The sequence below is a fragment of the Phasianus colchicus genome, chromosome 2, assembly GCF_987193195.1.
Source record: "Phasianus colchicus chromosome 2, bPhaCol1.hap1.1, whole genome shotgun sequence".
In the NCBI taxonomy this organism is placed as follows: Eukaryota; Metazoa; Chordata; class Aves; order Galliformes; family Phasianidae; genus Phasianus; species Phasianus colchicus.
Window position 1 is genome coordinate 106110580 of NC_143437.1, and position 26684 is coordinate 106137263.

At 42.5% G+C, this 26684-nt stretch overlaps 1 protein-coding gene across 22 annotated transcripts in view; it reads left to right on the top strand.

The window, feature by feature from the left end:
• The window catches only part of HMBOX1 (homeobox containing 1), a 114107-nt gene that overhangs the window by 35640 nt on the left and 51783 nt on the right, over positions 1 to 26684 (top strand). For 19 of the 22 annotated variants that reach the window (XM_090136590.1, XM_090136594.1, XM_090136593.1 and 16 more), the window contains 2 exons: positions 12516 to 12599; positions 24759 to 25238. In XM_090136590.1, coding sequence (XP_089992716.1) covers positions 12577 to 12599; positions 24759 to 25238 — 503 coding nt within the window. In that variant the 5' untranslated portion in view covers positions 12516 to 12576. Of the gene's footprint in view, positions 1 to 12515; positions 12600 to 20625; positions 20724 to 24758; positions 25239 to 26684 lie in introns of all 22 variants that reach the window. The other 3 variants (XM_090136584.1, XM_090136585.1, XM_090136583.1) reach the window with 2 other exon arrangements.

The following is a 26684-nucleotide window of genomic DNA, read 5'->3' on the forward strand; positions in this document are numbered from 1 at the left end:
GCCCAGCAAAGTTCATTCACTTTTCAGAGTTCTGGTGTTAGATTCTTGATATTGGGACTAGCATTCTGTTTTGGATAGCTTTCTGAACACTGTGCTTTCTGGACATAACCAGCTCCCCAATTACAGCTCACATGTGAAGTTAATTGCCAGCTTCCCGCCTGGTCACAGGTAAAGAGGCTTCAGAGCAGTAGCTCGGTCTTGATTTGGTTCCAAGCTTGCTGAATAATTTCATTCAAGACTCTGGAGGTCAGTTCACCTCTCTGTGCATCTGTTTGGTTTTCTGGCCTGTTTCCTAAAAGTATTTCACATTGCAGACTTGCATTGTACTTCTGTCTGAATATGTACGTGGGGGGAGAGAAGGCAGTGAGACAGAAGGGAGACTCCAAATCCTTCAAGTGTTCTTGCTTAAAGCCCTTATGCTGTGTTTATACCTACTTTGAACATATAGCTTGCCACTTGGGCTGTGGTTCCAAATATGGATTTCTCTTGGAGGTATGTTCTGACCCACCTACTTTGCACTGCAGATATATTTAGAAAAGTTTTGCTGTAATAATCCTACAGAGCTGTCCCAAAGCTTCCTCTGTCATCTGTGCTCCTGCCTACCCCCTTCCCAGTTACCTTGCGTGCGTCACCAGCCACCTGCCAGAGTTCTGCATCTGTGGACAAGGCTTTCTTTCACTGACATGCTTCAGTTTCTGGACTAGGTTAAGAACAGAGGCTAAACTGCATGATGCTCTCTGGTGAATGCAGCTTGCCTGAACCTGGTTCTGTGATTCTGTTAATTCCTCTGTGTCTGCAGCAAAGCTCCTGAGTTTCAGGAAAAGATTGCATCAATGCAATTGGAGGTATTCATACTCAGAGCCTCAAGGTAAGGGTTTTTTTTTTTAAGCAAAACACACAAATATCTACATACTCCTTTCCCCCAAGCCTGGATAGTGCCAGGCAAAGGTACTTTTTAGCTGAGTTAGGTAGAGAGCAGCACAGGAAGTTCGTTTGATGGATTGTGGTGATGCAGCAAACCTTCTTGGGATATGTCTCAAGGTCCACAGGATGGGTCTTTTTTGACCTGAGCCCAGCCTTGTGTGCAGGAAGCACCAGGGTGCTAGCTGGGGAAGTGTCTGCCCACATCTGCTGCTTATTGCAGGAGGGAATTGCCAAGCTGAAGAGATGTTTAATTTACAACAAAATTATTGGAGGTCCTGCATTTAATGGGCTGGCTTCCCTTTAGACGGCCAGATTCTGTCTCCCTCCTCTATTCTTCCTGTAAGATGTCAGTCAGGATGGATTCAAAGTACAAAAAAATACATAAAGCAAGTAAACCTGCACCAAGTGAATCATTTGCACTAAATTTAAATCACTTATTATAGGGAGGAAAAAAAAAAACAACAAAAACCCACGGATTACAGGTTTAGCAAGCATGAGCACATATTTCAGCATGTATTGCTGTATTTATTGTTGCCAAACTACTGATTTCTTGGAACTCTGCTGTTAGCACTGTTAAGCAGCGTTCCAGACAGTCGCTTTCATAAATCCCTGTTAATGTGTTAAGCAGAAGAAGGTCTTTGCAAAAGTAATATTTAACCAACAAATGATCCCAATTTTGGAGATGCTCTTGCAGCTGGGGATGAATAAGGGAAGGAAATGTGTTTGCTGCCAGGCTGTCCTGCTGGAGCTGATGTTTGCTTGGATGTTACTGCTACTTCAGATAGGCACTTAGGTGTTTATTTATGTTTTGGACAGAAGCATGAGTGTGAGATTTCTGTGCAGGGTGAACTTCTAGCAGCAAGGCCTGGACTCTTCAACTCCCTTCATATGTTGTTCAGGCAATAAGTAAACTGAAAAACACCTTCCTTATCATGGTCAGAGATACTGTTCCTTTTGCAGCATGCTAGTCCAAACAGCAGTGCCTTTCAGATTCTGAAACAATGAAAGCATGTTGCTGAACTTCCCTTTTTAGTTTTCATAGCACCAATGGAACCAGAGCACTTCGAGCTGTCAGTCCCCTGATCCAAGTCATCTCCCCATCCTTTAAACTCGTCAGCAAGGAGAGGTAAAATGGAGTATCAAGAGAATAAATCTGCTGGAGTACAGCGTTATGTAGCCCTCTTTCACTTGCACCTGCTGAGCCATGTACCTCTCTGGAGGTGGAAAAGCCACACAGGCTTTCTGTCAAAGCATGTGAAAAAGCAAAGTTGTGGATGCTTACAGATGGGCCTGATGAAAATCAGGGTGAGCAGAGAGGAAGAAGAGGGAAAAATGACTTTACTCAAACTTGTTTAGGAATGGGAAAGGTTTTCATGCTGATTTTATTACAGGCCACCGAGAGCTCATAAAGCTTTTAGAACATATTTGAGTATTTTTTAAAGTTGCTGACGTATTTCTTGTTGGTGCAGCATGTAGTCTTCTTGCTGTTTGGAGTAAGGAGGTGATTTTTAAATCTGAAACCTATTTTAAAGACAGTTCATGCTTTGAAGTCTTGTGTGTTTGCCACGCACACATTGTAATACTTTTCTGTGCCATACAGCAATGCAAAACTGAGGGATTATGAGACATTGCTTTTTTTTAAATCTTCATGCCTGTTCTTGGTGCAAGTAATCAGTAAAGTATCTGATCAGCAGATCAACTTCTGGTTGCTTTTGTCAGGTCAGCAGCTGGGGTGTAGGTTGTTCAGCTGAATATACAAGCATCTTGCTTTGAGCATTTTATGTATTCATGTAGGATCTCGTAGTAGCAGTTTTCTGTGCCTGCCAAAGGTTTGTTGTACCCCTATCCTGCAATTAATCTCCCTCTGTCAGGTGACCTGATGGCAAGTACAATTTCTGGAATAATGCTAAAAAGGGAGATCTGTGGGCCGTAATAGCAGTAGATTCTCTTTTGTTCTTAGTGTGCGCTGTCGAGCATAGCATGCCTGGTCTGCATCATGGAGATTGCAATCAAACAGACTGAGCTGTTCCTCTGTGCCAAAACCCACGTTTGGTGCCTGCTGGCTGAGAGAGATGGCACACTTGGGCACCTCAGATTGTCCAATGCTTCCACAGTATGCTGTGGAGTAATTCATTTGAGCAGACCCGTGTGCTGGGGTGCTTTGTTGTGGAATTGTTATGGACAAAACCATAGAGGTCTGGGCTGCAGGTGAGTGTGGCTAAAGAGCCTTCTAAGCAGAAGTGCTCACATGGGACAATCAGTGTCCCGCAGTGGAGGAGTGCTTGCACAATGCAGACATGCTTGGCAGAACAGGAGCTCATTTCAGTCGACGTATCCATTGATGCCACATCACTGTGTTCACAACAGAGATCTGTTAAGGTAATTAGCGTTAATTGAGATCTTTTTTGAATGAGCCCCTTATTTATTGTACGCTTGGCCCAGGCTTGGACTCAAATTTGGCAATGCCCCATCCGCAGTGTTGTCCAGATTAACATATATAACTATGTATCCAAAGAGTTCAAGATATAATCTGTAAATTGGCATGCAGGTGCTTTAAATCTTGATACTTTAGGATATGTCTTGCTCACTGGAGATTTATAGGAACTAGCTGGGATTGGACTGCTCCTGCAGCTCCCTGCTCTTGCAGGAAGGCTTGCTGCCTTCTACCATGTAATTGCTGATTCTGTGACAGCTTCTGTTCTGTTGCAAACTAAAAGACCTTGGATGGAACCATTCCACTGAGAGTAGCCTCTCCTTAAGTTCTGTCTTTTGACTGACCATCTCCCTCATCCTCATCCACTTCAATGCTCAGTTGAATTGCTCTAGACGGATTGGTGATCTATTTGGCCAGTGAGACAGAAGTCTTTGTAGCAGCTGTTGGACATGACAGTTAGACATGAGACTGTGTGTCTTGTGTCATCCTCCTGCTATACAGATTGACTCCTAATTATGACAGGAAGGCCAATTCACTTCTGATCTCTGGTTCCAGGCAAGTTTCCAGACATGCTTGGAGGGGGTAAATATTGAAATTCAGAAGATACAACAATGTAGGTGCCTGGGACATGAAGTTCTGAAACTCGTTTATAAGCAGTAATGAAAATAAAACCTGGGGTTCTCTGCTGGAACATGTCTGGAGATGTATCTTGACAGAGCTTCTGTTTCCAGCTGCTATTGAGGACAAAGCAACGTTAAACTAGGCCTTTCTGCTGCAACTGCTTTGCTTCTAATGCATCCTTGAAAATTCTGGAATAGCTTGGGGTGCTTTCCAGTGGAATCCAGATCAACTTCTCTGTGTTTCTGGCAGCCTTGGGGAAGTTCAGAAAACTGTGGTTTTGTTACTCCAGTCTTTTGGGGGAGAGGATGATTTACTAATTTGCTTTGAAATGGAGCCTGGCCTCCAGCTTGTCATTAGGCAATTTCACTCTGTTTGGTTAAGGGTTCTCCTCTTGTGTGGGATTGGGAAAGGAAAGGGAAAGAGAAATAATGGCCTTTTGTTTTGTGGAGATCAACTGCAGGGCATTTTGTGGAAGCAGTGGTTTACTTTCTTTTTTAAGGGCACCAACTGTTGCTTTCTTTATCATAAGATCAAGGCATGAGTTTTCTGAAGGGGAAAAGGCTTGTTTTGGTGGTTTCCCTTCAGTTAGCAGTCTGAGGAAGAAGAGGATCACATCAAAATTCTTTACAGTAAACTTGGCAAGATGCTGCTTTTTTCCCTCACCATAATCCCCAAATAGTATTTTCTCTTACACAGTGTAGAGTAAAGGATTTGTTAAACCAACTCAGCCATGATAAGACTGAAACCAGAATTTGTTGAAGGGAACTTCTGAACAGATTCTTCAGTAATTTCTGTTTGTGAAAAGTATGCTCTCTTGTTCTCTTCAAACTCTTTATGGCACAGGTTGCCCGAAGAGGTGGTGGAATTCCTCTCCTTGAAGAGAGAATTCAGAACCCATGTGGGCACGATCCTGGGCACCCATTAGGTAGGGCTGCTCGAGCAGGGCAGGGTTGGAGGTGACCTCCTTGAGTCCCTTCCAACCTCAACCATTCTGTGGTTAGAATGGCACAGGCTGTTCCTTAAGATAATGTCTCTGCCGTAGCAATTTGTGCCACGTTACTATGTCACAAGCCATTGTCCTCTGTGTAAGCTTGCAGCTTGAGGTAACCCAGAAGGAAGCTGCAGCAGATGCAGCGGCTGCTGTGTTTAGCAATAGTTCTTGGCCACAGCTAATTGTGCACTTTCTTCAAATCCTGAATAAGACTTTGCTCAGGATACAAACGACTGCACTGACTAAAGTGATAACATTTAAGTAAATGAGAGCCTAGAGGCCTAAAAGGCAACTCTTCATGTTGCAGTACAGTGACTGTGTGAAACAGAATGCTGCACGCTGCCAAGCCGCAGTGCACGCTCAGGAGGTGACAGGTCTCAGGGAAGGTTCCTAACCTTGCTTTCCAGGGCACAAATGTAACACATCTTTGAGTCATATGGCAGAGTATATTTTTTTTTCTAATAGGCCTATTTTTGGAAAATGGGCTAGAGAGTCCTAGATTAGCTTTCGTATTTTGGATGCTAGTCCTACTTTTGTGCACGCACCCAGATGAGTTTTCAGTTTTGATACAAATACAGTACGTGAAGTTTTAAAAGCATTGGATAAACAACAGCCTGTCTGAACATCTCCCAGAAATAAAGGGCTCAGTGCTAGCAAAAAAGGCTTAACAGGAGCTATTATCTGGAATCTGAAGCAATACATGTTCAAAGCAGAAATCAAGTGAATGTTTTTAATGGAGAGAGTGATCAACCTCTGGAATGAACCCTGGGAGTGATGGCTCCTTGGTCTGTGAGGCAAGATGTCCTGGACACAGTGAAGCTGGTAACAGGTTTGTTGTACTTTACACTGGCTTCAGGATAGAGAAGGTGAAGTAATTGGAATGTAATGGCCCACGTTTACAGACATGTATGTATGCACACATGCATGGTTGGCCTGACAATTCCTACTGACCTTAAGCTATCTGTCACCTCTAAGTGAAGCACTTAAATTTTGAGCAATTTCCTGTTACATCTAGGAGAGGGTTGGCTTGCAACCGTGCACGGGGTTGGGAATCTGCCTTATTGTGAGCTCTTTTTCTTTCACCATGCAGCAAACCAGGTGTATGAGCAAGCTGAAATTGGTTCTCCAGCATTTCAATAGCTGGTAGCACAGTAGCATGGGGCCCGTGTCCTCAGGCAGACATCTCTGATACTATCTGGTGTGGTTGGGAGCCTAGAATTTAGCCCCTCTGTTCATGTTTTATTTGTGACAAAATGGTGATGTTCCCCTTTCTCAAGGACGGAAAGCTTTTAATTTATTTGTAAAGCTCTTTTTAAGAACTTACCAAGGAAGGTATTAGTGAAATACAAAGTGGTGGTGTTATTTTTTACTATGTGACTCACTCAGAAATTAAAAAGGAAAATCAATTTCTTTTCCAAATAAGTTACATGAGCCTCATCTTTACCAAGTGACTTCCTCCTTGCTTCTGCAGAGTGCTGTGGATGAGGGTGAACTGTACTTCAGAATATCTAATTGCATCCAGTGAGGAACGAAGAAAACTGAAGTGGATCCCAAGAATATATTAAAAATCTAAACTAAAATGAGAATGATTTCATGTCAAGTGAGACAAATGCAGAGTTGATACTCCACTGCTTCACACATCCACTTGTCCTTGGCACTGAGAAAATGAGATTTTTAATATCTGAAAAACAGAATGCCACTAAGGCTCATCCATTGTAAATTTAAGCTTCCTTTATAGCAACTTAAGCCGGGGACAAGATTGTTCATTACATCTGATTCTACAACTGTGGCCATGATTTCCATATTAATATTGAATTTTTTATTATCTGTTCCAGAAAGGAATGGAACTAGTAGTGTTTTCCCTGTGTTAGCAGATAAATTATTTAATGAATAATGCGAAAAGGGCAAAGGTTGGTGAGTTCTTACTTGCATATCAACTACAGGTTGTGGTGACACCTGTTCTGCTGCTGTGATCAAACCTGGTTTGTTGCTTTGGTTTATGCTGAAGGAGGTAAAGAGGGAGAGTGATAATTTTAAGAATGTCGGTTGCATTTACCCTGCTCTAGGGTGAAATTTTTCCTAAAATTATAGGTGATGGATTGCTTGTTATTTGTCTGATGAACCCTGAATCAGAAAACCATTTAAGCAATCTTTATGTGGGTGCAGGGGAGGGAGGGTGCTTCTGTGCCACTGAACTTTAGACCAAAGGCTATTTGTAACCCTTCTCAGCAGCTGGTTTCCTCTCCTTTCCATTTAACTTCATTTACTTTCACAACTCCAGCTGCCAAGGCAGACCTTAGGATTCCCTGACCATAGAATCATGGAATGGTTTGGATTGGAAGGGACCTTTAAGATCACTCAAATCCAACCCCCTGCTATAGGCAGGGACACCTCCTTCTAGACCAGGTTGCTCACAGCTCCATCCAGCCTGGCCTGGAATGCCTCCAGAGTGAGGGCATCCACAGCCTCACTGGGCAGCCTGTTAAACTGACCTGCCTTACAGTTTGGCTTTGCTGTGACTATTTGTGATTGTAGCCACACTGTAGCACTGCTGCCTCAAACAAAGCAAAAAATTGAGAATTTCTCTTATTTACTTGTGAACTCTCTCTTGTTTGTTTCTGCTCTATCGTACCCTTTATCTTAGAGATCTGGAGTATCTTGGAAAAGTTCCTTCTCCCTCCTCTATTCACATCCCAATTCTGGGCTGCATAAAAGCTATTCATTTATTTTATAACATCTGAAGCCTGCACCATTTTTTTTTTTTTCCCTCTTCCATTAGTATCACTAAAATCATTGTCCTGCCTTTGTCATCTCACACCTGAATTACTGCAGCCTTTTCTTTGGCTCTGTCGTGTTCCAGTTTTAATTCTGTGTTTCATGGTGATGGAAAGTGATCTTTTCTTCCTTTGTGAGTTTTTTTTTTTTCCTTTGGTTCTTCCACACTTCTCACCCTCAAAGCAAGTCTTTCTCTGAGGAATTCAGTTCTCTACCGTTAGCCTCTCCGACCTTCAGAAAGTTTGCATCTATTTAAATTTAATTTCTTCCTCTTTGGAAAACAAAACAGTTCTCTCTATTAAACTCAAAATTTGGCAATAAGTCAACTGCATGATCTCATAGTTTTTTTGTGACTGCTCCACAGAAAATGCTTGAAAAACTGCTAAGAGATTTAATGGAGAGGTGTCTAGTGGTGTAGAACTATCTTGAAAGGTTTTGGGGTGGTTGACTTCAGGGAGCTGCCTGTTTGTGTTTTCCATCCATCAGTTCTCCAGTAACATGGTTTCTTTCCTAGGCTACACACAGCATGAGCTGTGGTCTGCTGGAATTGTCCATTGTGTCTGATATTGCTCTTGGCGTCCTCCTGTTATGGATGAGAAGGAAGGCAACTCAAAACCTAGATTTAGGCCAGAGGAATTGCAGTTGCCACCAAAAAAGGCTGAATACTCTTAATAACTGGGGACTCCTTCCTGGGAGCCACTCAGGGCCCCATTGGCCACCCAGTTAACATCTTCAGAGGGGTTTGCTGTGTTCCAAGGGCACATGTCAGGGATATTAAGAAGACTCTACCGCATCTGATAAAGCAAGGTGACTACTATCTGCTTGGTGCCATTCAAGCAGGGCCGTGGGAGGCTGCAATGGGGAAACTACGTAATATAAAAAGGGACTTTGCATCCCTTGTAAAAATGCTAAAGGGATCGGGAGCGCATGTAGTGTTGTCCTCTTAACGGGTGGCTGGGTCCTGGAAAGGAGGAGGAGGATAGATCAGGTACATTACTGGTTGATGGAGTCAGGATCAAGGTTTTAGGTACTATGGTCTTGAGCAGGACGTTGAGAGACAAGGTGTGTGGGCATCAGATGGAATGCGACTGAGCAGATGGGGCAGAAGTGCTCTGGGAAGCAAGCAGGCTGGATTGATTACTGGGGCTTTAAATTAGATTCAGTGGGGGAAGGGGATGGAGTTTGTTGTGACAGAGAAGGGCCTGGTAATGCTACCTTTTTAGTAATCTGTGGAGAAAAGCCTCTCAGTTGTCTAATTGGATCTTGTGAGGACTTCTCAGAGAGGAAAACATTGCCAATAACCCAGCTTAAACCTTCTTGTATCCTCTAGAGATACCTGCACTCTCTGCTTCCGTAAAGTGCTCTATACCAGTGCACACAGCATGGGAAAAAAACAGGAAGAACTAGAGATCTGCATGCAGCCACGGGGCCGTGATCTCACTGCAATCACACAGACGGGGTGAGACAGCTCACACAACTGGAATGCTGTCATGGATGGCCATGTCCTGTTTGGGAAAGACAGGCTGGAGAGGCGAGGTGGTGAAGTTGCTCTTTATGTGAGAGAGAACTAGAATGTATTAAGCTTCACTTGGGGGTGAATCTTGAACAAGAGGAGAACTTGTAGGTAAGAATTAAGTGGTGGGCTAGCATAGGACTGTTGTGGGTTGGTACTACAAGCCACTTGATCAGGAGGATGAAGTGGATGAGGCTGCCTTCAAACAGCTGGAAGCAGCCTTGCTGTCCTCTGCACTGGTTCTCATGGGGACTTCAATCATCCTGATATTTGTTGGATAAGCAACACAGCCAGGTGCACAAGATCCAGGCAGTTCCTGCAGCACATTGATGATATCTTTCTGATGCAGATGGTGGAGGAACCAGAGAGGAGGGGTGCGCTACTTGACCTTGTTTTTACTAACAAGGAAGGGCTGGTCAGGGACGTGATGACTGGGGGAAGCTTAGGATGCAGTGATAACAAGATGGTGGAGTTCAAGGTCTTGTGTGGAAGAAGCAAGGCAATAAGTAGAATTGCTGCCCTGAACTTCAGGAGAGCCAGTTTTTTGGGGAACTCATGCTTGAGCTGCCTAGTAGCCTTCTATGATACCATAACCAGCTGGGTAAATGGGGGAAAAGCAGCGGATGTTGTGTACCTTGACTTCACCAAGACATTTGACACCATCTCGCACAATATCTTTGTTATGAAACTTAGAAAATGTGAGATAGATGAGTGGATGGTGAGCTGGATTGAGAACTGGCTGACTGACTGAGCTCAGAGGGTTGTTATCAGTGGTGCAGAGTCTGGATGGAGGCTGTAACTACTGGTGTTCCACAGGGGTCGGTGCTGCGTCCGGCTTTGTTCAACATCTTCATCAACAACCTGGATGAAGGGATAGAGTACATCAAATCTATCAGCAAGTTTGCTGATGACACAAAGCTGGGAGGATTGGCCAACACACCTGAAGGCTGTGCTGCCATTCAACAAGGCCTGGACAGACTGGAGAGATGGAGGAGCCTCATGAGGTTTAACAAAAGGAAATGTAGAGTCTTGCACCAGTGGAGGTATAACCACATGCCCCAGTACAGGTTGGGAGATGACCTGCTGGGGAGGAGCTCTACAGAGAAGGACCTGGGTATTCTGGTTGCCAACAGGTTGACCATGAGCCAGCAGTGTGGCCTCATGGCTAAAAAGGCCAATGGTATCCTGGGGTGCATTAAAAAGAGTGTGGCCAGCAGGTTGAGGGAGGTGATCCTCCCCTTCTACTCTGCCCTGGTGAGGCCACATCTGGACTTACTGCATCCAGTTCTTGGTCCTCAGTTGAAAAAAGACAGAGATCTCCTAGAAGGAGTCCAGCAGAGGGCCACGAAGATGATGAAGGGCCTGGAGCATCTCCATATGAGGAAAGGCTGGGTCTGCTCAGCCTGGGGAAAAGAAGACTGAGAGGGGATCTGATCAATGTTTGTAAATGTCTAAAGGGAGGTGGGAGGCAAGTGGATGAGGCCAGGCTCTTCTCATTGGTGCACAGTGATAGGAGAAGGAGCAGTGACCTATAACTTGAATATAGGAAGTTCCATACTAACTTGCAGAAGAACTGCTTGACAGTAAGGGTGATGGAGCACTGGCACAGGCTGCCCAGAGAGGTGGTGGAGTCTCATTCTATGGAGATAGTCAAGACCCATCTGGATGCCAAACTGCGTGCCCTATTGTAGGGAAGTGCTTTAGCAAAGGGTTGACTCAATGATTTTTTAAGGTCCCTTCCACTCTCTGAGATTCTGTGAAGTGTTGAAATGGCAGCAGCCATCCCTCAGCAGCTCCCTTCCCCCAAAACACTCAGTCTTTCCTTTGCCACACCTGGGTGAGCTGTAAACCCCCAATGAAAGCTGGTGTCCAGAAGCTGTCAGCTGCTACTTCTGGAGAAATCTGTGTGGCCTAGTCCTGAGAGTTCCAAAGCTTTTCACAAGCATAGAAAAAGGCCCTAGAAATAACCTAGCAAGCTTGGTACAGTCTGTATGTGCACAGTGAACTCTGTTTGCAGTAGGTGTGGATCTTCCCCCAAGCCATTAGCAAATCCTGTAGAGGAAGAGCCATGCTGTAGCACCTGGACCATGCTTAACAATGAGAGCAGCCTACTTGTGTTCATCCACAAATCTTGGGTGCTGATATTATGGGCAATTACAGAGCAGAATAAATTATTCAGTGCACTTCCCCTTAATGCTCAAGTCACTTGTTTCCTATTCCAGCTCATGCTCACCCGTAGTCTGAAGTGTAAATATTCTCTCTAGTTCTTCCCACATCTACCTGGATGTAACATGCTCCCTCTCTCTTTCCTAATGGTTAATAGTTTGACTTTTGAAGCACTTTGTCTGTTAGTTTATGAAGAAAGACGTCAGCAGTGCAAGCTGAAGAAACTTCTATTAGGTCATTCCTTTTCAGAACATAGTACCTGTCTTCTAAGCTCTTGGCGGACGTTAGCCAAATAATCCTTTTAATAGCTCTTGTGAGTTAAAAGGGTAGGTAACTGTCATAAGGCTAAATGATTGCTCAGATTAATTTACTTGTGGCAAAAAGAAATCAATTGTAATTTAAATTTTTGTCTGTGAACTGATTACGCTACCAGCCATCAACTTTCTCCTTAGGAATCTAGCTGGAATCTGCATTGAAGTGTGTCTGTGTTAGTACAGATTATTTGGATCTGAATTAGTTATAGATTATGAAGAGTAATGTGAATCAGCATGTGCAGTTTTTAATCTATTTGGTATACACAAGCTCAGAATATTCAGCTGTTTGGCCTTGTTTAGATCTTTAAAGCATTCATTTATAGCAGAAGTCATCTGTGGGGTGCTTGGATGCAAAGGATTATTTCTTAGACTTTAAGACCATGGGTCCTTTGCAAACCATGTCATCACTCACTTAAGGCAAAGAGAAGAAAGAGGGTGAGGCTTTAACAGTCCACACGATGAAACATAAACATTGAAAGTGGATAGAAAAAATTGCACTGGTTTGAGGGAGCATTTTTCTTAACCATGATTATATATGGTGATTGATACCCTTCCCTTTTAAGGGAGGATGGATAGGGTGCTCAAGAGGAATCCTGGAGTGGCTTGTGTATTTTTCTTAATGACGTGTGTTTTGGGGCTACTGCCTGGTAAAACTACCAGAATGTTGCCCTTGATAAGCTGGTTGTGTAATTGTAAGCCAGACAACAAGAAATCAGAATGAATTTGCCTTTCATTGAAATATCTGAAGTTTTTGTATCTTTTAATTGTGTCTTACAGAATGGTGAATAACACTGAAGACCCCCAAGAGGCTTTATAACGTCCCATCCCCATGTAAAGTATGCTCAGAACTTTTCCAGTAGTGTAAGTACAAGCAAAAAAACCCAAACAATGACACAACAACTACAACAAGATGATATCTTGAGCATTGCGTTTATTCTGTTCTACCTGAAAGATGCAAAGAAATGATTACAATGATAATCAACAGTTTGCTAAACTGGGGAGTTCCACTGGTTCGGCATTTGCTAGACATTTAAACCAGGAAACAGGAATTTATAGCTCTTCTCTTGGTCTGAATGATAGCGTCTCTGAAAGAGAGAGAAAATCATGAAGTGCTTAGAAACAGCCTTGATCAGAGGAAGTGTGCTGTTAAAAGCTGGAGTACTCCATACATCCCCATGACATAGCAGAAGGATACCAGAGCTGTAAGAGTTTAGCACCACTGCAGACCTGGTGAAAGGAGATGAGTACACCAGAAGTGTAGCACTGTATATCAAAGGCAGACAACTTAGCATAGCTAACACTGGTAGTGAATGTGCAGGTTCAAGCCACAACTGCTGCTAAATCTGATGTTTGAATTTGAGCCTTTTAGTTTGCTCTTTTAAATGACTTCTGTTACAAATCTTGAATGTAATTGATATCCATTCTGTTTTCTTCAATAAATAAGCAAGTGACTTCAAAGCTTGAAGCTTGTCAGGCTGAAAGGAATGATTGTCCTGTGTTGTGCTGTCCTGCATCCCTCTCACAGTCCTGCTTTAGTGTTCCTTGTACCTCTTATAGGCATGACCAAATGTCCAGTAGCAAACGGATTCTTGAGGTGCTTTGACCCCTAGGCTTCTGATTGTACCTTCTGTCTAACTGAGTTACAAAGAGAAACCTTGTCTATTGCAGGTTGGAAGTGGGGTGCTGAGAATACAGTCAGGTTAATCCAAGATAGATTATTTCTGGGATGAAGATTATTCAGATAGTGCACAGACACTCATAAGGCAAGTGGCAATGCAAGCACAGACTTCTGTGTAGAGAGTGACAGTAAAGAGTAGCACTGACAAGAGAAGCACTTATATATTGGAAATTAAACTACCAATATTCTTCAAATAGGCTTCTTGATACGACCATTAAGTACTTTCCTTTGCTGGTGTCTTAGTCTTCCACTCAAAACTAGTGGTTCTTACCCTTCTGACACTCCTCTGAGTCGCTTCCCGTTCTTTATTTTAGCTGCAAATATGTTGGATATCAGTGTTAAATAGTCATCACCTGAAATCTTAAATATCTAGTTCACAGCAGGGAAGAATCTGGAGGTAAGGCTGCGCTGCCCTGTGCATCTTTATTATGCTGGTAATGCAGAGTTTGCAGGCTGATCTTACAGTTCTTCTGTACTTTGTGTGAGCACAAGGACAGTCTGTCAGCCTTAACTTTGAATCAGACTTATAACATAAATTTCCAAGCAGTGAATTATATAGTCTTAATTTCCTGTGCTTCAGCCAGATTTCAGACGTGTCCTGCCTCTGTGCAATTTTAGTTGGATATCATATTCTGCTGCTTCTTGGGATCACTGTGGCATGTTGATGTGTGGTATTAATCAGCTGCCATCCTTCATCACAAAAACAGTCACTTTTTCCATTGATTCCAGTGTATGTACAGTTAATACAGTCATCGAGAAGGCAATAAAAAGTATAGATGAATAATTTTCGCCTGGGTGAAAGCTGGGATGAAACTATTTAGACAGAGTTAGAGAGCTTTAAATCAGGAGAAACAGTCCAAGATGACCCAGTTGGGTGCAGAGTTTCTGGACTGAACCATATATAACTTTTTGAATAGGTAAATGGGCATCAGAATGGAAAAAAAAAAAAAAAAAAAAAAAAAAAAAAAAAAAAAAAAAAAAAAAAACAGTTAAAAAAAAAAAAAGATAAAGCAGTTTGACAGCCCACAACCTGTAATTTATTGTGAAATCATGACTCGTCTTGTGTGTATGTTTGTAATAACTGTTTACAAAATAAAAAGTATGCCTGGGCGTACTTCACTGGGCAGGTGAAGAAGTTATAACCAGCATCTGAGGTATTCAATTTTCAGGCCAGGGTTTTAAAAACAAGCTTGAAAGTACGATTGGTTTGCATTAATAAATCTCTTAAAGCTGCCATGGTTAAAGAGTAGTTTGGTTATCCCAACCATGGGGCAGCCTGCAGAGCAAGGGAGGCAGTTACCATTTCACCTACTTTATTTTTATCTGCAGTTGGATGAGATTGAGTACTTGAGAGGAATTTTTTGCCTTATGTGAGCACAAGACTTGATTTTGGTGTCACAAGAATTAGCTATTTATCTGAAATTAAGTCCTTCTGTAGCCAACGTGAATATCTCTCTACTGGTTTCTTCGTAAATACAATGGAAGCAATATCGTGTACTTCACAGGATCACAACAGTACTGATTAATTAATGTGTGAGATATGACCATTGGTATTTATGTTGCATTTTGAAACTCTATGGAACTAGGCAGTTTCAACATTGCCTCTTAAAGTTTACCCGAATTGTCAGGTCTGTGTGTATGGATCTAACTGCCAGCTATGACAGAGTGTGGAGTAAGTAAAAGCCTGCTGAGTGGAAAAGAAATCAGTGTGAGTAATGCAGATGGAACAAAAAGACTGAAGTCTTGTTATCATTTATGAAAAACAATGGAAAGAAAGGAACGAGTATGTGAATGGTATCAAAATCAGCACATTGAAAAATAGCCATTGCATCATGGTGGCTTGGAAAGTCACCATATGGCTAAGCTGCCTTAACTGTCCAGCTTCCCTGGAATGTGATTCAAAACACTTTAATTAAACCTTGGTGAAAGAGGCTTCAGCTAATTTTCTGTCTTTGTCTTCTGGCGAGAAGATATAGTGTAAATGGCTGGTGGCTATAGAAATGTTCAGTTGACATTTTAAGCTTCTATAACTGAAACATTGTCTGAGCCCTTAGTTTTACTCTCAAATAAACCAGATCGGTTAATCCACGATTTCACGGGTGGTTAACCCAACCTAAGGGGGACTAAAAGAAATGTTGTTCCCTGTGTGCCTCTTATGCCTTCCTCTGTTTTTAGCTAAATTGGCTTGGCCCATCTGTTGAGTTGGTGATAGCAATCATCACAGCCTTCTCTAAGCTGACATACTTTGCTTTGCCTGGGTTAGCAAGCTAGCTAAAGATGGGTTGGTTGAATTGATTTTTGGGGATTTCCAAGAATCTCTACAGGAGGGCAGAAGAGCAGGACCCAGCCCCAAGTGCAGGAATGATAGAACACCTCGAGTCAGAAGGGATCCTCCACTCTTGTTGGATGCTCTTAGGTCAGCTCACACTCCCTCAAGCATCTGCACCTCAGGACTTGCATCTCGATGTGTTCTCCTCCTACTCTGAGTAGCAAAGAAAGAGTTTGCATTTACCCTGAGGACGCAAACTGGGTCTTCTCTGTGTCGCACAAGAGGAAATCTCCCTAGATGGAATCTTGAGAGGTTCATTACTTTAAGAGTAAGAGTAAAATGTGTGTTTCTTTTTGAAATGCTTTTAAATAAAATAAAACTCTAATATGGAAGCAGCTGTAGCCAAAAGCCCACTTTTTTACTATTATGAATGTAGGTTTCCATAGCGCGTACTAAAGAACACCGTCCTCCTTGCATGTGGAAAAGAGGTGGTAGAAGTCCTGATGATGACATCCTACTAAAGCATAGTGTACAGTGCTGTGCCTGGTGCTGTAGATGAGCCTTGTGGAACGTGAGGAGATGTTCAAATTTTGGCCAAGCAGTTGGTCTGCCTTCTTGCAGAATGCCTCTCGTTTTGAACAAGCCATTTTGCCTTGTTTGAAAGCTGGTTCCTTTCTGTGAGCTCTTAGTTTCAAAAGTTAGCCATATTACTTTCCTGCCACGCAGGATTGTTCTGTAGAAAGATGTGTTTCTAACATTTAGATATTCCAGTGAGCAGGTGTGGAACCGTTGACTTGAGATTCTGTCTTGATTTTGATATACAAGGGAGCCTATAAACAGGAGGGGAGTCAGCTCTTTGAATGGGTAGATAACAACAGGACAAGGGGAAATGGTTTGAAGTTGAAGGAGGGAAGATTTAGGTTGGATGTCAGGGGGAAGTTCTTTCCTATGAGAGTGGTGAGGTGCTGGAACAGCTGCCCAGAGAGGCTGTGGATGCCCCGTCCATCCCTGGAGGTGTTCAAGGCCAGGTTGGATGGGCCCTGGGCCCATTAAATGTGGAGGTTGGTGGCCCTGCATGCATTGGGGGTTGGAGCTTCATGATCCTTGAGGTCCCTTCCAACCCTGGCCATTCTGTTATTCTGTAATTGGTTGAACTCTGCAGGTTTCTAGAGGAAGCAGAAGACAACACTGTTTCTACCTCTGTAATTTTGGCATCTGGAAAAATACAATTTGTCAGTTTACATCTAGGTTAGGCCCATGTCTCCTTTCTTTTTTTCTTGTTCCAATAGCTGTTTCTTTGTGTGGACTGAAGAAAAGATGTCAGTGTGTTGCAGGAACTGGTGTAACTGGAATTCAAACACAGGAATTCTGCCCTGATTCTGTTACAGAGTTTATGTATATGCAATTTTCTTTCGGCTCCCAGATGTAAGAGCTCCTCCTTTGCTCTTTTGTCACAGCTTTGGGTCTCAGTTCAGCACTCAACCACCACTCTGCTTTTTCTCTCTGTGTCAGTTCTTCTCATTCCTTGTTCTGCCCTTGAATCCATCCTCAGAGTTCAAATTCCTGCCTTACTGCTGTACATTTGCAACAACAGTTGGGAGCCCTGATTGTAGAAGTAGGGAACATTAGGGTTAGACAGATAAGGTGCTGGTGTGAATCAGTCTGTGCCTGGAGTAGCATTCAGAAGTATCTGGCACCCGGCCCTATGCTTAGTCAGAGGTCAGTCTCTTTTGTAAGACTTGGATTATGGCAATAATTGGCATTTTTATTATATTTTCCCCTTGTAAGATTGATCTTGAGTTCTCTCCCTCTTTTCCAAAGATGTAAAGTGGCTACTATAAAGGGCAGTAAGTTACACACCCAAGTGGAATCAGTGGCAAAACTGCTGGGCTTTGCTTGCTGCCGGTGTGTCAGCACCCAGTAAAAAAATACTGTATCAGCAGCGAAGAATACAGAAGGCTTGAATGGAAAAACAGCTTAAGATAAAAAAAAGTGAGTCTGGGTTGGGGTTCTTTAACTAGCTGAAAATCTTGAAGCTTCCTGAAGAAATGCGATGTTGATATTCTGCTCTCAGCTTGCCTTCTGTAATTTGTGTAGCGGTGAGTATTTGATTACGTTGGATTTATTTTCAGAAGTTTCAGGCTGCTCTTATTAACTGTCACCATTTTGATCGAAAGCATATGGCAGTGTTCTGCATTCATAAGGCAGTGCTTTGCATTCATAAACAGAACTGGTGACGTTTAACCTCGATAGATCAGCTTGTAGTCTGATTTCACTCCTTGCTTGCAAAGTGAGGTTTTCGTTTGCCTCGGATGAGAGCAGTCATTATACAAGCATTACATTTTGTTTGTGAATCAGGATGAATGGGAGTAGAGATCTCTTTGAAAATCAGAACCAAGAGATGAAACTGCAGGAGATAATTATGCTAACGTATGGGTGAGGATGGCTCTGTGTTCGTTGACATGATGAGCACTTGAGGCCTGATTTTTTTTTTTTAATTTTTTTATATATATTTTTCCCCTCTCCTGAAAACTGGTACAACTCCACCGAAAATACTGGAGCTGCAACTGATGAGCATAAGTGTTGGCTCAGATGAGTCACATCCTTAATCCTCTTTTGCGCTCCAGAATTCATAGCATCAACTACTGTTTTGAAGGCAGCTTTGCTTAATATGGTACAAAGCTTTGGGCGTTTCTGAAGCGCTTAAATTGACTGTGAATAAAAGGAGATGCACTTGTTAAGCAAGAAAAGAAAAGGCCAGTGCTTGAGTTTCAGACAGCGAGATAGAGCTTTGCCCTAAATGTCCCAGCTGTGTTCCAACAGGGTTGTAAGGCTGTACTTGATGGTCTCACAGTTGTAGCCTCTGAGCTTGCAGGCGTGGTGTGCAGTGCTTACTTTGTGTGATGCACATCAACTGTTGTGTTTGTGGGATGACCAAAGCTCAGAATGAAACTGCCTCTCGAGCATCTTGTAAGGAGCAGCTGCATCCTGGATGGGTAATGGTGAAATGTGGAAAGGAGGCAGTGAATGGAACTGCACTTGGGTGCTTAGATCTTGTAAAAATGTATGGAGAGAAAAACAAACGTACATTAATGTAAAGCGTGGTTAAACAAGTAACAGCTGGAAGTGGGATTTCATTGTAGTCGCTGGTTCTGAGAGGAAGTGTTTGGAGTGGTAGCTGATGTGTTATCAGTCCAGTTGATATGTTGTATTGCCTTTGGGAATAGCAGTGCTGTACTTAATACCCATTTTTGTTTGCTGTCCAGACCTCATGCAGAGGAGAAATGTAGCAGCCCAGTCACGCCAGCCAAGGATCCTTGCTGCATCCTCATGGGGGCTGGACACCATAGGCCAGCACTGCTGTTCTTGTCTGTTTGCAGCAGTTGGGAGGCACGGCACTTCTCACCACTACTGTATGTGCAGGGAAAAACAGCCTGACAAATTCATGCTATGAGAAACTGTAATAATTAAAGTGTGTTTGGTTAACTAGTTGCAGGTCGGTTTTTGGTTGTATACTTTTGGGCAATTTACTTCAGCTGGAAGCCATGACTTAGACAACTTCACAATATGAAGGTTACACAATGCCACCCAAACCCTATGGCTGAGAGCAGTGTGTCAGTGCTCCTGAGCTCCAGCAGCTCAGGGCTGTGTCCTCTGCCCTTTGGGACAGGCTCTTTCCCTAACTCTCCCCCTCGCCCTTCTCTGACACTGCTCAGGGCCCAGCCCTGCCAGCAGCTTGTGCCGTGTATCAGAGGAGGGTGGAAGTTGATGTCTCTCCCCATCCTGTTTGCCACAGTTGATGCAACTTTTATCAGAATCGTTGTTAAACCAATTACCAGACCTGGGATCCTGTTCTGAACACTTTGGCTCCATATCCATATTACGCAAATTATATCAAATATAGGTCTCATATTGAAAAGCACAACTGATTTTTTAAGTGTCTTGAGCTTTCCAGAGCCTATTAGATAAAGCAGTGAATTGCAATGGAGATTTTGAAAGGGATCTCTGCAGAAAAGGATCTCTTCAGCATCATTCGAGCACTTCCTATTTATGTACACGAAGTAGAAGAGAGGAAAACATGATTTCTTCTGATCTTTAAGGAGTCCAGAGCTATTTTCTCAACTGCTAAAGGTGTTAAGGCCAGTGTTCTGGCCTTATTCCCAAATGAGTAATTGAATTACTTTGAACTTCTGCAAGATCAGTTGGACGTAGAGTTCTCCACTTTCTGCTCTTGGTTGTTCTTATGGGATTATTCTATTGGATTCAGTGCCTGCAAGGCGTGTGTTGGGTAAATGATTCCTGAATTGGTGTGGGCTTGGGTTGTGGTTGTGGGTGAGGAAAGCCAATGTGTCTGCCTACGTATCCCCTGCTCAAGATCAGTGCTTTCAAAATGGGGAGAAAGCTCCATATTTACAGGGAGAACTTCACACAAAATCAATAAATAAGCTTGAATGTTCTTGGTATGAGAGTGAAAAGGCTATTGAGAATAATGTCCTTAAACAAGCAGGCTTCACTTCTCAAAGTTGTGTTAGAAGTGGAAATGGGTGATGCTGCATCTGACTGGTTGGGACCTGCTGAGTATTTTAGGTTCTGTAGATTTGGGAGTGGGAAAAGGGCTTTTTTTTATATTTCATTTATAAGTCTCCCTTCAATTTAGGCCCCTCAGGTTCCTTTTGGATGAGCCACAAAAGATAAGCATGAAGCTTTAATGCCTTACAGATACCAAGAGGCAGTAAGTGGAATTGGGCCATCTTACGTGGGGCATGACTGCCAACTCAATGTGACAAATGTAAATAAGATATTTTGAGCTGTCTTTTTTTCCCTATCAGAATCTAAATAAGCTCAATCCATTTTAAGGACCGGGTTCAGTTGTTAGAAAATTGGTTAATTTTAGTTTTGAGTTTAATTAGTTCTTCATTACTTCTTCTTTTGAATTTCAGGGGGATGAACGCATGGCAATTCTTCCTTGGTTGAAACCTTTTTATCAGCTCTTTCCATAGGGAAATTTGACACCTTGTCATGACTGGTGAGAGTTTTGGTAAGCCAAGCTATGTTAGTGCTGAGGATATTTTGCTAAATTGGCAAGAAAGTTTGTTATTTGATCACAGCAAAGCAGTCCATCACAGTATTATTCTCAGGAACAACATTTGCTGCCTTGATTTTTCTTCTGAACACCTCCAGTCATTCTTCCTGTCCCTATCTTACTTTGCTTCTTGTTATTTTTGCAGTTGGTTGTATTTCCCAAGGAAAAAAGAGGGGAAAACAAGCTGAATTATAGCTAGCTAGAGGAGTTCAGGAGAATATGAGGCTCTTAAGCAGTATGGGTGGGGAGAGAGGAGAGTAGAGGATATCCATTAATTAATGAGGTGAATGAAATTTTGATGATTCTGAAATGGTTGATTTACTCAACTGCACTGTAAATTGATCTTCAAACAGGATTAAGTTTATTAAAAATATGTTGAAAATGGAAAATAACAGGAGCTTTGTTAGAATAACATTTCTAAATAATCTTAGCGTAGTTATTCATTAAAAGAGGGTAGATAGCTCGTAATGTTGGGACATGTTCAGTAATACGAAGTTTTGCAATATTTGTTTTGTGTTTTTAATGGAAAATTCCCAGCTCCTGAAGTTGTTTTCAATACACAAAGCTGACTCAGAAGCATTTTTTCTAAATCTTATGATTAGATAGAAAAGCACATGGAAATGTGAATGAGAGTTCAAGACCAGTAAGGATCTGTGTCAGACACAGTATGTGCTGTGTTTAGAGCTGTAAGCACAGGAGTTTCTCACTCTGTATGTGACATTGGTGAGATCAGTGAGATGCTGTGGATGACTTTGGTTTGTTGTTTTTTTTTTCCCTAAGTGTTGAAAAGTTACATAGTGTAGAAGTTGTGTAGGTTGGAGGGCTAGAAGAATGCCTTGCATGGACATCTTTAGCAGTGACTGTTAATTACAGAATAATGATTTCATCTGGCAGCAGATTTGTTCTTCAGTTCTTTTCTGCAGCTGTTTCGGGAGCAGTCCAGAGATTAACAGTACTGTGGGCCACAAGTTGGATATCACTGAATATATGGCAGAGAATGGCTTTGTTCAGTATCCCATGCATCCCTGTGTGCATCACCATGCATGCACAGTGAATCCTCCCTGCACCAACATCAAACTGGAAGCCACATCACTGTCCTACGTATGGCTTTGTACCACTGAAAGCAAAATATTTATCTTGCATATAACCCAGGTCTAGAAGCTGAGCCCCAACATTTTAGATAAGTGAGTGGTCACACCTAAATTTTAAAGGCAGTGACTGACTGTCCACAAGCTTCTGCAGGGAACGTTAGGTTCTTGATATTACTTGACATTTCTGAAGCCATCTCGTGCTTTTGTCAGACTAGTTTTTTGGTTCATGGGACGAGAAGAGCGAAAGTTTTGCACTTCTGGTTCCGTGACAAACTGAAGATGAACCTAGATAAACTGAAGTATGTTTCAGTATTAAATCTTGAAGAGTCAGTGGAGGAGGAATTTTGAGTGGAGGTAGTTGTGGGTGGAGTCTCGGGTTCATTAAATCCTCCAGTTCAGTAAAGTACCTGAGGACGTAGTGTTGATTGATAAATAATTCAGGAAATGTGATGTTAGAAGTACAGGTAAGAAATGACAAGGGTGGGTTTATCTCTAATGAGGGGTGAGCTGGCATATCTAATGAAAGCAATCTCAAGGCCAGATGTTTAATGAGAGATTTTCCTATTTGAAAAACATGCTACTTAGAGCTGACATGGGGAGCTTTCTTACTGCAGTTGGTGACGTGAGTCAGTAAGGCAATGTGGCACTTGTTGCAAAGTTGAGACAAAAGGGCTGAGCATCTCTGCTACCCCAAATACAGAGGGCAGACCTAGAACACAGTGTCTGTTTCCAAATGCTCCTTGTCAAGCCCAGAACAGCTCAAAGTGCAGTGCAATTTCCAGATTTTAGTTGCTACAATTCCAGTCAGACTAGACTATTGCTGCAGTCAGACTCCACACTACTGCTGCACTGGCTGCTGTGCCCTCCTCTTAGTAGAACAGTCTAGGTGCTTGTCTTTTAAAATTGAAAATGGCATTTACAGTTTCAGTAATTAATTGCCCCAAAGGACACAGCATTCCTGTTGGACTGAAGCACTCATCTGAATGTAGTCTGTCTTTTCACACGGTCATTTTCTTGGATGGGTGTCATCCCCTTGCATTGTCCTCCTGCTTTCTTTTCCTGCATACACGTTTCTAATGTTAAAACCATAAAAGGGGTTCAGTATTTGCTCTAGGAAGGCAGAGATAGGAGCTTCTTTCCAGTCTGCATGTGCTATTTTCATGTTGGTTTTGTATACCTTGTCTATAGCTACACTAACTACAGCTCAACTAAGCAGAGCAATTCTCAGGGCTGCTCTTCAGTCCTAAGGCCACTGGGCCACATCCATGCTACAGGACTAGCCTTGAAAGTGGGTAGCTGTATCCAAACTCCTTGCTTGTGGTTTCTGGTCTATGCAAAATCCTGTATAATGCCTGCAAATTGGTCAGGACTGCAATAGCTGTGTTGGACCAAAACTGCAAAAACAGGGCAGTATAATAATCTTGTAGATAACTGTGTGGGTACTGTAGTGCTTCTTCCTTGGCACTGTTTATTTTTACAAGTATTGATATAGCTGTATGCTTTGACTTGAGGATACACCTTATCTATTTCCTTACCTAGTCACATCTGTGTTGTGAGATTTTTCAAGTTTGAATAGATTTTATCACCATACCCCCAAAACCTACTGGCTTTGTTTAGGTTCCTATGATGCGCGTACCTGAAGGAAGTCCCTGCAAAGCCTACTGTAATCCCCAAAGCTGTTTTTCCTCTTTTGGTTTTCATAGGGTAATTCTTGCCTGACTTTTCATCTGCTCTTGTTTGTAGGGATTCTACAATTAGCTCTGCCACCTGTCATGGAGTTTGAGTGATTTTTTTTTTTTACCGTGTTGTCCTGCAGGAATTGTAAAAACCCTCGACTCTTTGAGAAGATTCACAAAAAGGTTCCAAAATACCCTGATCTCTTTCCCAAGTTCTCTCTGCCCTCCATCTGCTGTCCCTTCTCAAGATCCTGAGTTCTGAAGGAGTGATCTTGTCATTTGTTTGCCATTTGGCTCTGCTGTAAGGAGACTTAGGAAGGGAAAGCAATTAAGGAGCTCACTGTGCTTTTTCCAGTTCCATTTCTTGTCTTTGCAGCAAATTCATAGGACAGTCATTGTTCTGATACCTTTGGAAGTTTAGTAGTTAAAAAAAAGCTTTTGATGAGCCACCACGTTGATGGAATGACACCAGAAGCCTGTCTTTAGAGGGAAGAAAGCAGCAGACATTTCTTTAAATGAAAGCTTGTAGTAATTGGATGTGCTGCACTTTCCTTCTTAGGGCATGCAATCTGTGACAACATTCCAGGTTCAAAAGTTGGTAACTTCAGAAATCAGACTTCAGTCAAATCAGCTTTGGTCCCACAGGCCACTAGAATTTCCGCTAGGTATGTTTTTATCTTCTTTTTTTCAAGGCAGCAACAAAAAGTTAGGGCAACTTGAACCCTTTGTACTGCGGATTCGAAAGAGTTGTGATTCATAAATCTCATGTCGTAACTGGTTAAAAGTTCTCCACAAAAACTCTACCTCTGCCTTGAAAGAACTGGTCAGTTTGGGAATCTGGGGTTTCTGTTTGGTGGATAGTTGGCACTGTGGAAAATTTGGTGTGAATTACTGAACAGCCATCCTCCCTCTGTAACAGAGGTTTATAAAAAACAAAAGAGTAATAACTGCTGGTTCATTGTAGAAGCAGTAAAAGAAGGAGAGAAATGCTATTTGAAAAGTTTGCAGAAGATGAGCCTTTCTGCCAAGTAGCAAGAGTGCTGTTTGTGAGAGTCTAGATGCTGAACTTAATTGGAAGTGGACTGTTGGGTTGCCATCTCTGTCATAAGTGTGGCTTAAAGTGTCGGACTGGAATCGGTCTTTTCTCCTGCAAGATATTTTCCTTGTATCACAGAGAAGTGTTGAACTGAAGTATTTGCTTTTCCATCTCGCCTTGTTTTCAGCCTGCTGGAAACCATGTCTCACTACACAGACGAACCAAGATTTACCATAGAGCAGATAGACCTGCTTCAGCGCCTGAGACGTACGGGAATGACCAGACATGAAATCCTCCATGCGCTGGAAACCTTGGATCGTCTTGATCAAGAGCATAGTGACAAATTTGGAAGAAGATCTAGCTACGGAGGTGGTTCCTACAGCAACAGTACCAACAACGTCCCAGCATCTTCCTCGACAGCCACGGCTTCAACACAGACCCAGCATTCTGGGATGTCCCCATCACCAAGCAACAGTTATGACACCTCCCCACAGCCTTGCACTACTAATCAGAATGGGAGGGAGAGTAACGAGAGGTTGTCTGCATTCAATGGGAAGATGTCACCCACCCGCTACCCGCTAGCAAACAGCTTGGCTCAAAGGTCTTACAGTTTTGAAGCTTCCGAAGAAGACTTGGACATCGATGACAAAGTGGAGGAACTCATGAGGTCAGTAGAAGTCTTTGTAGGTTTGGAAAGTCAGGGTGAAAAAGTCCTTCAGCATGCAGATTCCTCCTGTGGGATTACCTGTAGTGACAGGTGTTACCAAGAAAGCAGGAATTGCTTTGACAGCTCTTCCCCTGCTAGTTTCTCGATGGTCAATATCTCAGTACCTCTCACCTGCCTCTCAGTCACGTGTAGACAGTCCCATGTGCAGATATACCACAGGCTGTTTTACTGCTGAAACATTTTTTTCCATGCTGTACCAAAGACTGAAATTCATGCTTATTCACTGAATTTCCACCCTACTCTTATTTGGAAGACTTCTGACTGAGTCTCAATTCACGTGAGTCTTCCTCCACTAATGTGTACCACTTGAGTTTCCTTCCATATATGGGCAGAGTGGGGAAGCTGCTTGGTTAATGCTTTCCGCTGTGATCTGCAGTGCATGTATGTTATCTGTTCATAGTTTGTGGCAGGGGCTGACTCCCTCTTGGATTTGCACAGTCTGCAGATTGGTGCAGGAAAACAAAACAAAACAAAAAACCAGAAGTCTTTAATGAGGGCTAGTTGTTTTTTATTCTTGTTTTTATTTTATTTTGTTGTTTCTTTGTTTTCTAGATTGACCTTCCTTTACTTTTAGCTGCTTCCTTTTCAGCGTTATGGCAAAGATTAAAAGAGGGGATTATTCCACTGAAGATGAAAGACTGAGTCAGTGGGCTTGACAGCAAAAAGAAATACAGGGAAAGGGCAGAAAATCTCAAAACTGTTTTAGTTATAATGTTGGAATGCTTTTTTCCTTGAAGCTGCAACAAATCAGAAGTACCTATGGGAGGGAGAACTAGGATCCATAATCTCCAGAATGAAAATAAGTTTGGAGATTTAGTGTAAAAGTGCAGCTGGAGAATATTAGAGATGAGCAGCAGGAAAAGCCAATCAGCCTCCTTTACTGTCAGCTGCAGGTTAATGGAATAATGCAGGAAGGTGGTGAATATAGCAGTATGCAGGAGTTCCCATGGCTGAAGTTTTAATCATTCCATTGAGTTTTTGGTCCCTGTAAGTCTCAGGTAAACTGAAGCTACGTTTATTTTCCGACATATGGAAGGTAATTGAATATGGAAGTAAAAATGAATGCACAACATGGTATTTATTTTCCATTTTGAAGGATTGTCTGCCTCAAGAGCTGCTGAGGCAGGAAAGGAGAAGGGGAAGAGAGATTACTGAATAATAAGGCCTAATAAAGATTGGTCTTACTTCTCTGCACCTTTCAGGGAAGAGGGGAGGAAAAAGAAGAAAAAATATATTTTCAGCAATTGAAATTTGCTGTGTATTGCAATCCTTATGTAACCACAAAATTATTTACCTTTTAAGCACAGTGCCTACTGAATTATCTTAGTATACCTTTGTACCCACAGCAGGGGGGCTTGGAGCCTGATAATCTTTAAGGTCCCTTCC